Below are 14,774 nucleotides of genomic sequence, written 5' to 3'. Positions count from 1 at the left end.
GCACCCATGTGAAGCCCTCTTTTTTTTCCAATTTTTTTAGCCTCAGCATCACTCTATTGAGAAACATGATTAACATGTCAGGAGAGTTTAGGTGTCAGTACATTTCACTCTCCACCAGACCCTCATCATGTTCTCTGAATTGTTTTTGAAAAATACTTTTTTTTTCTTGCCTCCAGGGTTATTGCTGGAGTTGACTATACTACATCAGGCTCAACCTGACGCTATTGACTGGCTACGGAAGAATGGCAAACGCTAGAAGAAGAAGTGACTATACTACAAATCTACTGCTCCTGGGGGCCATTTTTTTTTCCATTTTGTTGCTCTTGTTGTTACTGCTGTTGTTATTGTTGTTGGATAGGACAGAGAGAAATTGAGGAAGGGAAGACAGAGAGGGGGAGAGAAAGATAGACACCTACAGACCTGCTCACTGCTTATGAAGCCACCTCCCTGCAGGTGGGGAGCTGGGGGCTTGAACCAAGGTCCTTACACCAGTCCTTGTGCTTTGTGCCATGTGCGCTTAACCTGTTGTGCTACTGCCTGGCCCCCTGAAGCCCTCTCTGGTGAGGGTACCTGTCATAGTAATGAGAGCAGATGGTATGTTTACACTGAGGCTGGCACACAGTCTTGAGGACACAAGTGGACACCATCACCAGTTTAAAGCCCAGGGATGCTACACAATGGTGCGGACTCTGCATGTGCACCTTCACCAATGACCCATGGGGATGTAAACCCAACACTGGATCCCCAACAAGTTCCCCAAGATGCAGAGCAGCCTATAAGTAGCCATGAACAGCCAGCAGGTGGGTTGAAAGGGGAGGCCTGGCACCTACTGGCACAAGGGTGCACCCTCTGATCTATTCAACCACGTGCTACCTGTCATGCCTTTATTTACTTATTTATTTATTTATTTATTTACCTCCAGGGTTATTGCTGGGGCTCAGTGCCTGCACTATGAATCCACTGCTCCTGGTGGTCATTTTGTTCTTGTTGGATAGGACAGAAAAAAAAAAAATTGAGAGAGGAAGGGAAGAGAGGGAGAGAGAAAGATAGGCACCCGCAGACCTGTTTCAACACTTGTGAAGTGGGGACCCCCCTGCAGGTGGGGAGCTGACAGCTCGAACAGGATCCTTGTGTGGGTCCTTGCACTTCATACTATGTGCACTTAAGCCGGTACGCTACCACCTGGCCTCCACTTGTCATACCTTTACAAAAGCTCCTGGGCCCTCTAACCTCCACCCAGCCAACATGACTCCCTGGACTGGGCACCCAGATACCTCATCTCCCCTGATGAACAGGGCTGGCTGGGCCCATCTAAAACATGTGAAACATGGTCTGAGAAGAGTGACTCAGGATTCAGCTCCTAAATGAGGGGCCTGTGGATGACAATAAGTGCTTTCAACCAGAGAAAGAACTCAAGGGGAGGAGAGCTTGCCTTCAGCTGACTGTTCTGGGTCCCATGCTGGTCCTCTGACCTGTCACAATGGTGGTGGCCGTGTGGCATCTGGCCTTTCTCCTGGAGCAGGAACACTGTACCAGTGTCTGCAGGACCACAGGCAGCTCTGACAAATCATTGTACATGAATGCAGAGAGCTCAGAGTTCAAACCAAATATTCCTTTTTTTTTTTTTTAAATCAAAGCACTGCTCAGCTCTAGTTTATGGTGATAGGGGATTGAACCTGGGAGTTCAAAGCCTCAGACACGAAAGACTCTGCATAACTATTATGCTATCTACCCTGCCCACAACATCTTATTGTGTTTTATTTGTTTATTTTTACCAGAGCACTGCTCAGCTTTGGTATATGGTGATGCAAGGGATTGAACCTGGAACCTCAGAGTCTCAGGCATGAAAGTATGTTTGCATAATCATTACACTATCTCCCTGGTCCTCAAACCAAACATTCCTAAGAGGTGCTGGGACAGGTTACACAGCAAAGCCTGCACTGCCTTCTCACTGATGGCCTCTCAGAGGTGTTTCCCAGACCTTTTGGAAGCCTTAGTCCACAGCCCCACCACACCCCCGTCTTGCTCCCTCCCTTCTGCTGGGACCCACCCCCTCTTAGCACTATCCCCAAACTGGATTTTACACCTTGGACTCCTAGAAAACAGAAGATAAACTGCAAAGTATCCCCAAACTGGATTTTACACCTTGGACTCCTAGAAAACAGAAGATAAACTGCAAAGTATCCCCAAACTGGATTTTACACCTTGGACTCCTAGAAAACAGAAGATAAACTGCAAAGTAAACATCACATGGGACACCCCACCTTGAATGCTTCTCAGTGATTCAGGAGCATTGTTCCAAGGACAGGCCAGCCCAGTTCACTGGCTTGTAGTAAGAGGCCTTACTGAGCAGTCAAAGGCTAAGGCTAGAGTCCCAGGGCAGCACCGACCCCCCCACGTGACCACACGCCCCTTGCAGGGACTTTCCGGAGCTCTCGGCATAGCCAGGGACTTTCCGGCCTGCGTGTCTGCATGCCTGCAGAGTGGTGGCGCCAGGCCCACAGGCTGGCTGCGATCCCTGGCCCTCGGCCCAGGGCCATGGACACGCCACCTGTGCCATGGGGCTGGAGACAACAGACACCCCAGAGGAATAGAAGCTGGGGGTTTCCACCACAGGTTGGGGGGGGCTCTCAGTCCCCCTCAAAGTACTACAAGCCCTCCGCCCCAGCCCCAAGGACTTTGAGGGCTCCCCACTCTCTAAGAAAGATGAGACCTGCTGGCACACTATCTGGGCAGCACCAGGTAATGTGCTAGCAGGCTATCTTCTGCCCTCAAAAGGACCAGGAAGGTGAGTCCACAGCTGTTCCACAAAAGGAGCTTGTCCTTGCCCAGGTTCCTCCCCAGATACACCAAGCTGCTGTGCTGGCAAAATACAACTCTGAGTGGAGGGGTGAGAAGAGGAAGCGCAGCACAGAGGCCTGGAGCAAGAGACTCCTCTGTGGCGCAGCCTGGGAGGAGCTGGACAGAGCACAGGAAAGGCTGAGTACAAACAACCAGCACTCCAGCCTCACCTGCCCCAACACACACACAGACTGCCTAGCAGCACCCAAATTCCCCAGTGAGTGTCCAGCAACCCTGAAGCCCACAGTAACTGTAGGAACTGCACAGCCTGAGTTAGAGCGCTCCAGGTCACAACTGGTCCTTCACTGCTCCTCATCTCAACATGACATCCTAGGGCTGTCCCAGGGAAGCAGGCAGTGTCCTCACTTCTATGACTGTTACTACCCCATGGATAGATGTGACAGCTCACTGTCCACTCATCAGCAGGGGGACACTTGGCTCTGTGAAATTAGACAGAATGTAGCTGAGATGCATATCTGTGTATCATCCTAAGACACATGTATATGGACAGCTGCTGTTGGAAAGGGGTTGCTTATTATAAAGAACTTTCCTTTCTTCCTTTCCTTTATTTCTCCTTCCCTTTCCTTCTTTCTTTTTTTTTTTTTTAAGTTTTTTTATAGTTATTTATTTTCACTTTTGTTGCCCTTGTTTTTTACTGTTGTTGTAGTTATTACTGTTGTTGTTATTGATGTTGCCATTGTTAGATAGGACAGAGAGAAATGGAGAGAGGAGGGGAAGACAGTTAGGGGGACAGAAAGACACCTGCAGAACTGCTTCACTGCCTGTGAAGTGACTCCCCTGCAGGTGGGGGAGCTGGGAGCTCGAACTGGAATCCTTATGCTGGTCCTTGCGCTTTGCACCACATGCACTTAACCCGCTGTACTACCGCCCGAGTCCCCCTGTCCTTCTTTCTCTCTCTCTTTCTCGCTCTCTCTCTCCCCAACAGGGCCTTCTGCATGGATAGTCCCATGGCTCCAGGCACTTCTTTTTCCTTTTAATTTTGTTCTTTTTTATTTTTTTTTCCTTTTATTTAATAAGACGGAGAGAAATTGAGAAGGGGTATATATGGGGGAGAGAGAGAGGGGCTGGATGATGGCGCACCTAGTTGAGCGCACATGTTACTGTGCACAAAGACCCAGGTTCGAGCCCCTAGTCTCCACCTGCAGGGGGGGAAGCTTCACAAGTGGTGAAGTAGTGTTTCAGGTGTCTTTCTGTCTCTCTTCCTCTCTCTCCCCTCCTTCTCTCTCAATTTCTGGCTGTGTCTATCCAATAAATAAGTAAAGATAATAAAAAATTATATATATATATATATATATAGAGAGAGAGAGAGAGAGAGAGAGAGAGAAAGATATTCCTGCAGCTCTAGTTTGTCATTTTTTTAAAATATTTATTTTATTTATTTATTCCCTTTTGTTGCCCTTGTTGTTTTATTGTTGTAGTTATTATTGTTGTTGTCGTTGTTGGATAGGACAGAGAGAAATGGAGAGAGGAGGGGAAGACAGAGAGGAGAAGAGAAAGATAGACACCTGCAGACCTGCTTCACCGCCTGTGAAGCAACTCCCCTGCAGGTGGGGAGCCGGGGTTCAAACCGGGATCCTTATGCCGATCCTTGTGCTTTGCGCCACCTGCGCTTAACCCGCTGCGCTACAGCCCGACTCCCTAGTTTATCATTTTTGAAGCTTACCTCCTGCAGGTGTGGACCAGGACTTCAACCCAGGTCCTTGAGAAAATGGTAATATGTACATTCAACCTGGTAAGCCACCGCCCAGTCCCTAGATTTATTTATTACTGAGGGAAAGAGAACCAGAGCATCACTCTGGAACTTGTGATGCTGGGGACCAAACTCAGGACCTCATGCTGGAAAGTCCAACACTTTTTCCACTGCACCACTTCCACAGCAGCTCTTTTTGATTTCAGATGAGACAGAGGGAAAGACATACAGAGAAAAAGAGCTACTGCACCACTGCTCCACTGCTTGTGAAACTTTCCCTTTGCTTGGAGCTCCCATGTGGTAGCTTGAAGCCAGGTTCTCATGCATAGGAAAGTGTGTACTCTGCTAGGTGAGCCATCTCCCAGGCCCTTGAAGGACATTTCTAAGAGAAGCTAACAATAGCCATATGAACTACTGTGGCCTCGGGGCTGTAGGTATAGCTGTAGGTATATGGCTGTAGGTATAGCTGCAGGTATATGTAGCTGTATGGCCTTGGGGCTGTAGGTATAGACCCCACAGAAATCCCCATATGTATGAATGCAGGGACTCTTGACTCACCTGCACTGGGAGAGGCCACAGTAAAAACAGCATATTGGCCGCCCTTGCCCCACCACTGGCCAGAGGTGCAGATATTTCTGCCATTTCTAACATGAGCACAATTCACACCAAGCAAACCCTTGTCTAACCATCAGCAGACAGCCAGCTTCTTCAGGCAACCCTTGCCTTGCTGCCACTCCCCACAAGTGAAGGCCTGAGTCCCCCTTAGACCGGCTAGGAAACTCAGGCACAGAGAGGGACAGTGCTCTCACCCCAGGCAGCACCACCTGGGTTCTATGGTCTGAAGTTGGTGTGGCTACGGGGCCATCTTTTCTTCTGACAAACAGGCTTGGACTGGAGGAACACAGAAGGCTACAACCAGGACTGCTCTGGTAGAGCGGCTTCAACAGTGCCAGCACAGGGAGCCCCTACCTCATACTCTTTGAGGGTCCCCTTCCAGGTACAGCCATCACTGGGACAGACAGCAGGCAGGCTCTCCACCTCCCTACGGGCTGCGTTGTCCGGGAAAGCCTGGGGGGAGAGGATCCCTCCGGTTAAGGCTCTTCTCTCTCAGAGGCCGTCCACCTGCCCCTCCGGACCAGCCTCCCAGCCACCCCGACCAAGCACCTCTCCACAAGCTGGTCCAAACTCTCAATATCACCACAGCAGCTAGGGGACACTTTTGGTTTCCTGAGTTTTGGTTCTGCCATCAGTCATTAAAGGAAATACCATTTTCTAATCATTTTCAAGGTCTTTTTTTTTTCCCTCCCCACTTACCGAGCTGCTTTCTAAAATAGAGATGCCTTCTTCGTATATACCCTCATGAACACAGGCGGCACAGTTCTGGGGTCCGGCACTGATGGGGAGAGAGGGAAAAGCCACTGTAAGACTCATGGAGTGAGTATGCCTCATCTAACCCACATACAAGCCCACAGACTCCCAGCCAGCTCAGATCATGCCAAGGGTTGCTGTTGTACAGTGATGAGGAGAGTTATTTATTTTTAATTTCATTGCATTTCCTGTGTGGAACTGGTGTCTCATACATGTGTAACTTCACCATTTCCAGTCACCTTCCCATTCAGATAGAGAGGGGGGGAGCGGCACCATAGCATGGGAGCTTCTCCTTATGCTATAACACCTCTCAAGCATGTGTCCTACCTGGTGAGCTCTCTCTCTGGTCCTACATGACTTTTTTTTTTTTTTTTTTTAACCAGAGCACTTCTCATTCTGGCTTATGGTGGTGCAGGGGATTGAACCTTGGACTTTGGAGCCTTTGGAGCATGAGTCTGTTTGCATAACCATCACGCTATCTACCCTAGCCCCCTACAAGACTTTCAATATTTACTTACTAATGAGAAAAAGAGAGGAAGAAAAAGAACCAAAACATCACTTCAAGATATGTGGTGCCAGGAATCAAATTGGGAACCTTACACATGCCTCTGGTTCTACCACTGAACCACTTCATCAACCACATGCTTGCAAGGTTTACTTTAACTCTTTTTTATAATTATTTATATTTTTAAAATATTTATTTATTTATTCCCTTTATTTCCCTTGTTGTTTTATTGTTGTAGTTATTCTTATTGTCGTTGTTGTTGGATAGGACAGAGAGAAATGGAGAGAGGAGGGGAAGACAGAGAGGGGGAGAGACAGACACCTGCAGACCTACTTCACTGCTTGTGAAGTGACTCCCCTGCAGGTAGGGAGCTGGGGGCTCGAACTGGGATCCTTACATAATTAATTTATTTCTATCTGATAGGACAGAAAGAAATTGAGGGAAGGGGGTCAGGCAGTGACACACCTGCTTGAGTGCAGGACCCAGGTTCGACCCCTGCTCTCTAGTTGCAGGGGGAATGCTTCACAACTGGTGAAGCAGGTCTGTAGCTGTCTCTTTTTCCCTATCCCTCCGTCTTCCCCTCCCATCTCAATTTCTCTCTGTCCTATCAAAAAGAAAAAAGAAAAAAAAAACCTCTCAAGAGCAGAGGACTCATCATGCAGGCACCCCAGTAATTACCCTAATGGCAATTAAAAAAAAAACATAAAAAGAGGGGGTCGGCCAGTAGTGTATCGGGTTAAGTGCACCTGGCGCAAAGCGCAAGGACCAGCATAAGGATCCCGGTTCAGGACCCCGGCTCCCCATCTGCAGGAGATAAGCTTCATGGGCAGTGAAGCAGATCTGCAAGTGTCTCTCTTTCTCTCCCCCTCTCTGTCTCCCCTCCTCTCTTGATTTCTCTCTGTCCTATCCAACAACAACAGCAACAATGACAACAATAATAATGACAACAATAAGGGTAACAAGGGCAACAAAATGGGAAAACTGGCCTCCAGGAGCAGTGGATTCATAGTGCAGGCACCGGGCCCTAGCAATAACCCTGAAGGCAAAATAAAGAAAGAAAGAAATACATAAAAAGAGAAAGAGAGAGGAAAGGGGAATAGAGAGAGGGAGACATAAAGAGACAAAGAGAAATCTGTTGCACTGTTTCACCATTTGTGAAACATCCCTCCTGCAGGTGAGACAGCAAGGGAGTTTGAATTCAGGTCCTTGTCCATAGTAACATATGCTTAACCAGGTGTGCTACCACCTGGTCCTTTATTTAAAGTTTCTTTCCCTGTATATTTTATTTATTTACTTATTTATAAGTTTTTAAGCTTTTATTTACTATTATTATTACTGAGATAGATAGATAGGAGGAGAGAGAAAGAATCAGATATCACTCTGGTACATATGCTGCTGGGGGCTGAACTCAGGACCTTATGCTTGAGAGTCCAATGTTTTATCCACTGTGCCACCTCTCAGACCACTACATATATATATGGCCTACAGAGTTATTGAGGGGGCTCAGTGCCTGCACTATGAATCCACTGCTCCTGGAGGCTATTTTCCCCCTTTTGTTGCCCTTGTTGTTTATCATTGTTGTTGTTGTCGTTGTTGTTGGAGAGGACAGAGAGAAATCGAGAGAGGGTGGGAAGACAAGAGATGGGGAGAGAAAGAGACACCTGCAGATCTGCTTCACCGCTTGTGAAGTGACCCCCCTGCAGTTGGGAAGCTGGAGGCTCGAACCTGGAGGCTTGAACCTGGATCCTTATGCCCATTCTTGTGTTTTGCGCCATGTGTGCTTAATCCACTGTGCTACCACCTGGCCCCCCACTACAATATTTTTAATGAGAGATAGAGAGAAAGTAAGAGAGAGACCAGAGTACTGCTCAGCTCTGGCTTATGGTGGTGCTGGAGACTAAACCTGGGACATCAGAGCCTCGGGCATAAAAATCTTTTACATAACCATTATACTGTTTCTCTGGTCACTATTTTAACTTTTTAAATAAGTTTTTTTGAAAAAAGGTTATTAATTTGGGAGCTGGCCAGTGATGCACCTGGCAAAGTACTCATGTTACAATGTGTGAGGTCCAGGGTTCAAGCCCTCAGTCCCCACCTAAAGAGAGGGAAGCTTCACAAGTGATGAAGCAGTGTTGTAGATGTCTTTCTTGTTTTCTCCCTCTCCTCTATTGCCCTCTTCCCTTTCAATTGCTCCCTATCTCTATCTAAATAAATAAAATATTAATTAATTAATTTTTTAAAAGATTTATTCATTTATTAATGGGGTAGAGAGCACCAGAGCATCACTCTGGCACATGCAATGCTAGAAATCAAATTCAGGACACCTCTTGCTTAAAAGACTAATGCTTTATCCACTGCACCACCTCCAGGGCTGCCATGTTTACAATATTCATTTATTTTCCTAGACTCAGGGCAGCCATATCACTCTTAGGGCCAAAGGGCTGAGCTTCCACACTAAAGTTAGGAGGGGGAGTCCGACGGTAGCACAGCAGGTTAAGCGCAAGTGGCACAAAGCGCAAGGACTGGAGTAAGGATCCGGGTTCCAGCCCCGGGCTCCCCACCTGCAGTGAAGTTGCTTCACAAGCAGTGAAGCAGGTCTGCAGGTGTCTATCTCTCCGCCTCTCTGTCTTCCCCTTCTCTCTCCATTTCTCTATGTCCTATCCAACAACGACATCAATATCAACCACAACAATAACCACAACAATAAAAACAAGGGCAACAAAAGGGAATAAATAAATAAATGTTTTTAAAAAAATAAAATAAATAAAGTTTGGAGGAAAATATCCATCAACAGATGACTGGTGGGCAGGGGCAGATAGCATAATGATTATGTAATAAAACTCTCATGCCCAAGGCTCCAAAGTCTCAGGTTCAATCTCCTGTACCACCATAAACTAGAACTGAGCAGTGCTCTAGTTAAAAAAGAAAAAAAGAAGTTATGGGATATGGGAGTCGGGCGGTAGCGCAGCGGGTTAAGCGCTGGTGGCACAAAGCACAAGGACCAGCGTAAGGATCCCAGTTCGAGCCCCTGGCTCCCCACCTGCAGGGCCGTCACTTCGCAAGCGGTGAAGCAGGCCTGCAGGTGTCTTATTTTTCTTTTCCCCTGTCTCCCCTCCTCTCTCCATTTTTCTCTGTCCTATCCAATAATGATGACATCGAGAACAACAACAATAACTACAACAATAAAACAACAAGGGCAACAAAAGGGAATAAACATTTTTTTAAAAAGATGTTATGGGATATATATTTCATGGAATACTACTCTGCAATCAAAAAAGATGATACTGGGTCCTTTGGGACAAAATGGATGGAACTGAAGGAAATTATGCTTAGTGAAATCAGTAAAAAGATGAAAGACAACTACCAAATGGTTTTACTCATGTGGAATCTAAAGAACTCATACATGTGAACCTGGAGGGGTGGAAACAGAAGCAAGAAAACTGTTTCTAAAACTTGCGAGAACTATGGTGGTTATCTTTGGGAGATGGAGGAGTGGGGACACAGAACTTTGGTAGTGGGTGTGGTGTAGAAGCATGCCCTGTAATTTTACAATCTTGTAACCTGCTACTGGTCACAAATTTAGGGAAAAAAGCAAGCAGGTGAAGTAAACCTCAACAGTGCTTTACTAAGGTTGGGAAAAAGTTCACCCAGGAGAGCATATTTTACTGTGTGCAAAGGCCCTTCAAGTTCAAGTCATTGGCACCACGTTGAACGCACCACACATGGCAACAGGGAAAGCTCCATGAACAGTAGAGCAGTACTGTGGTGTCCCTCCTCTCTCTCTTTACCAATGCGTATGCAAGATCCTAGTGCAGAAAAGGCAACAACTATGTCTTTTTTATTTTAAAAAATTTGTTATTGGATAGAGATGGAGAGCAATTGAGAACGGAGGGGGAGACTGAGAAAGGAAAGTGACAGAGAGATACCTAAAGCCCTCCTTCACCACTTTCCCCCTGCAGACAGGGACCAGGGGCTTGAACCGGGGTCCTTGTACCTATAATGTGTGTGTTTAACCAGGTACGCCACTGCCTGGCCTCACAACAGTCTTAATGCTCAAAATAGTGCCATCATGCACCAGTTTTTTTTTTTTTTGGAAGCTGACTTGAGGGTTATTAGTGGGTCCCCAGGGAGGATCTCCCCCTCTGGGATAGCCCCAAGGTCCTACCTGAGGATGCTGGTCAGGCAGTGAGAGCAGTAGCGATGCCCACACTGTGCCTGGAAGGGCCTGCGCAGCACATTCTTACAGGCAGAACACAAGTACTTGTCCTCCAGCCGTGTCCCCAGCAGCGCCTTGGAGAAGCCGGGCTGCAGCAAATCCAGGGAGCCTGGAGGGGAGACGCTGGCTGCAGCCATGAGGCTGCAGCCCCCACAGTCAGCCCAGCCCTGTGAAAGAACACAGAGTCACCAAGAATCTCAAGAGACACTCAGCTCAGGGGAGAGGCACGCTTGGTGATCAAGGTCCAAGTCCCCAGCATGACTGACTCTAGAGGTGTGAATGAGACAAGCAGGATGTGAGCATCCTAGGATTCTTGGAAACTAGCCCAGTGCCCCACTACAGATGCCTGCCACCTCCACAAAGCCGCACTGCCTGGCATGGGCATCTCTCTCCTGACTTGAGGGCTGCCTACAAGGTTACCAGCCAAGGCTTCTGGTCCAAGTTGCCATGACTCTGAATATAGTGAGGGTGTCACTGTCTCACTGTCCTAGGAGCATGTGACTTCCTGTATTCCTTGTGCTTTTAGATGGGTTAAGCAGCTTCCTAAGTTTGCCTGGCAAGACACTCCATGTCAGTCTTGGTGGGGGACACCCCGGAGCCACCACTCCATCACTCTGGCCTCCCTGGGTGAGGCCTATTAGGTCCAGTCCAGTGTTTACTTGCTCCAGGGCTGCTGAGCACCCACTATGCTCAGAGGTCCTTCTCTGCCTCTGCCCAGCCCCAGCCTCCCCTCTGCAAAGCTGACTACAGACCACTCTGCCCACAAGCAGTACCAGGATGGAGCCCTTTAAGGAAGGAAGATGATGGAAGGGCTGGGCAAGCTGGGGCTAGACTAATAGCTCAAAGAAGGAGTGAGGCTGTAAGGCTGGGAAGCAAACAGAGAGGATACAGGTACCATGTCCTGGGTGCCCTGACCCTAAAGCCACTGCTCCAACCAACTGTTATGTCCCCATGAGCTTTCTCAAGGATGCCAGGCTCCTCTGACAGTGGAAGAGGGATGTGGGATCAGGGACCCAACTGCAGCCAGGTTCTGTGAGTGGCTTCTAGCCTTGTCCTGCCTAGTTTTTCAGGAGAGGAAAGGGAGGAGGCTTCCCACCATGAGGAACCCAGGGACATGAAGGTCTCGAAACTTCTGGCTCTGGGAGTGAGCACAGGGGGCATGCTGGTACAGATGGTATTTTATTTAGCAAGTGTCTGTGGACTCCTAGGGGCTGGGGGCTGGTCCTGCGGACCCACACTCCCTTCCCACTAACAGATGTCCAGAAACCAGGTCAGGCAATAGTGAGGTGGGTGCTCCTCCCAGGGACAAAATCCACAGCAATTATATGGGGTGGGTCCCCCTATTCAGAGTCTAAACTCAACCTGCCAGAGGAAACTATAGTTGTTAACCCCTGGGAAAGGGCATTCTGTGGCCCCACTAACTACCTAGTCTCCCCAGCAAATACCCCAAAGAACATCTCCTCAAGGGCCAGGAGACAGATCACCCAGTAGAGGGCACACCTTACCATGCATGAAAACCTGAGTTCAAGCCTCTGGCCACCACCTGGGAGCACCAATAAATGGGAAGTTTCAAAAATAGTGAGGATTTCTGTGATGCTTCTCCTTCTCTTTCTTTTAAAATGTATTTATTTACTTATAAAAGAGAACTAGAGCATCACTCTGGTAAATACAATGCCAAGGATCAGCTTGAGATCTCATGCTTAGAAGACCAATTTTCGATCCACTATGCCACTTCCCTGGCTGTTCTACCGTCTCTTACCTGGTATCTGAAAGAAAGAGAGACACTACCAGGAGAGGTAAAATCTCACAGGCCAGGTATGAAGGCCCAGAGAAGCACTGGTGGCAAAAAAAATGAATGAGAGGAAGGAAGGGAGAGAACATTCTCTTGAGTATGTACAGGAAGCACTACCTCCCAAGTCATCATCTAGAGTAACGGTTGACACCACAGGACAGTATGATTTCATCCTGTTTTGACAAAGCCACCTTCACTGGGTAGGGTTTGTGCCTTGCCATATGCAGGGATAAACTCTGAAGCCCGGCACCACTTGCAGGTGCTAAGTTCCAGTGTTGTGGTGCTTCTTCTTCCCTGAATGAAAAAGTGGTCCAAACAGGGTCAATCTCCAGCACCATCATAACCCAGAGATTAACTCTGGTAGAGGAAAAGAAATAAAGAAATGGGGAGTCGGCGGTAGCGCAGTGGGTTAAGTGCACCTGGTGCAAAGTGCAAGGACCATATTAAAGATACCGGTTCAAGCCCCCAGCTCCCCACCTGCAGGGGAGTCGCTTCACAGGCAGTGAAGCAGGTCTGCAGGTGTCTATCTCTCCCCTTCTCTTTCTTCCCCTCCTCCCTCCATTTCTCTCTGTCCTAACCAACAACAATGACATCAATAACAACAACAACAATAATAAACACAACAACGATAAAACAACAAGGGCAATGAAAAGGGAATAAATAAACAAATATTTAAAAAAATAAAGAGGGAGTCTGGTGGTAGCACAGCGGGTTAAGCACACATGGCATGAAGCGCAAGGACCGGCGTAAGGGTCCCAGTTCGAGCTCCTGGCTCCCCACCTTCAGGGGAGTCCCTTCACAGGTGGTGAAGCAGGTCTGAAAGTGTCTGTCTTTCCCCCTCTCTGTCTTCCCCTCCTCTCTCCCTTTCTCTGTCCTATCTAACAACAACGACATCAATAAAAACAATAATAACTACAACAATAAAACAAGGGCAACAATAGGGAATAAGTAAATTAATAAATATTTTTAAAATTATAAATAAAATAAAGAAATGAAGGAGCAGGTTAAGCGCACATGGCATGAAGTCAAGGACCAGTGTAAGGATCCTGGTTTGAGCCCCTGGCTTCCTACCTGCAGGGGGGTCGCTTTGCAAGTGGTAAAGCAAGTCTGTAAGGGTCTTTCTCCCTCTCTGTTTTCTCCTCCTCTCTCAATTTCTCTGTGTCCTATTCAACAACAGTAGCAGCAACAACGGAGAAAAGATAGTTGCCAGGAGCAGTGGATTCGTAGTGCAGACAAAAAAAAAAAAAAAAAAGGAAGGAAAGAGAGAAGGGAGGAAGGGAGGAAGGGAGGAAGGGAGGAAGGGAGGAAGGGAGGGAGGGAGGGAGGGAGGAAGGAAAGAAAAGTGGTCCAGGGCCGGGCACTAGCTGTAAAGATCCCGGTTTGAGTCCTCGGTTCCCTACCTGCAAGGGGGTCGCTTTACAAGTGGTGAAGTAAGTTGGCAGGTATCTTTCTCTCCCCTTCTCTGTCTTCCCCTCCTTTCTCAATTTCTCTCTGTCCTATCCAACAATGAAAGCAATAACAAAAATAACATCAACAACAATGACAAGGGCACCCAAAGGGAAAAGGTGGCCTCCAGGAGCAGTGGATTCGTAATGTGGGCACCAAGCCCCAGCAATAACTCTGGAGGCAAAAAAAAAAAAAAAAAAAGGGAAGGAAGAAAGAAAAGTGGTCCTATATTTATCACTTTCACATGGTGCCCAAGGCCACTGGGCAGGAGGGCATACCTTTTTCTGACCCTTCCTCTGACCCGAGAAAGGCAAGACAGTCAAGAAAGCAGACCATCAAGGCAGGGCTCAAGGATGAAGGTAAGGTTTTTCTTTTTCAAATCCTGAGAGTTTCCCTGAGCATCTGTCAGATGAGGCTTTATTCTTTTATACTTTCTGAACTCTTCCCCCAAACATAGTAGGGTCTTGGCAAGCACACAGGTCACACTTGCTGTAGACTGGACCTGCTCTATTCCTCTACTGCTTGCTACTCCTATCAGGCAGAGAGAACCACTTGTGGCCTCTTTTGTTGAGTCATAAGGAGGGGAAAGACCCTGTAAACACAGGTCTCCAGCTGAAACTACAGGTTCTTAATTCTTGGGACTCCAGACACACTGCCTCCACAATGGGCACATCAACCCCACATCACAGTGTTTAAAACATAGAGAAATGGGCCAGCAAGATGGCTTACCTGGATAGTGTACCTGCTCGGTCATGCACACAACCCAAGTGTAAGCCTGGCCCCCACCGTACAGGAGGAAGCTTCAGTTCTGTGATATCTTTTCCTATCTGTCTATCTATCTATCTATCTGAAAATGTTGGTCTGGAGCAGTAAATCCCTAGAAGGGAGGGAGGGA

General features: G+C 47.7%; 1 protein-coding gene across 5 annotated transcripts in view; it reads right to left on the bottom strand.

Annotated features, from left to right (window-relative positions):
• Positions 1-14,774, bottom strand: part of TRAF2 (TNF receptor associated factor 2) — a 33,813-nt gene that overhangs the window by 12,581 nt on the left and 6,458 nt on the right. For 3 of the 5 annotated variants that reach the window (XM_060199405.1, XM_016187447.2, XM_060199407.1), the window contains 3 exons: positions 10,591-10,808; positions 5,867-5,945; positions 5,522-5,620 (listed from right to left, as the gene is read on the bottom strand). In XM_060199405.1, coding sequence (XP_060055388.1) covers positions 5,522-5,620; positions 5,867-5,945; positions 10,591-10,778 — 366 coding nt within the window. In that variant the 5' untranslated portion in view covers positions 10,779-10,808. Of the gene's footprint in view, positions 1-5,521; positions 5,621-5,866; positions 5,946-10,590; positions 10,809-14,774 lie in introns of those variants that run through there. The other 2 variants (XM_016187446.2, XM_060199406.1) reach the window with 1 other exon arrangement.

This window comes from Erinaceus europaeus, chromosome 10 (genome assembly GCF_950295315.1).
Source record: "Erinaceus europaeus chromosome 10, mEriEur2.1, whole genome shotgun sequence".
NCBI classification, from domain to species: Eukaryota; Metazoa; Chordata; class Mammalia; order Eulipotyphla; family Erinaceidae; genus Erinaceus; species Erinaceus europaeus.
Note: the sequence above shows the minus strand (reverse complement) of the source record. Positions and strands in the feature narration are given on the sequence as shown.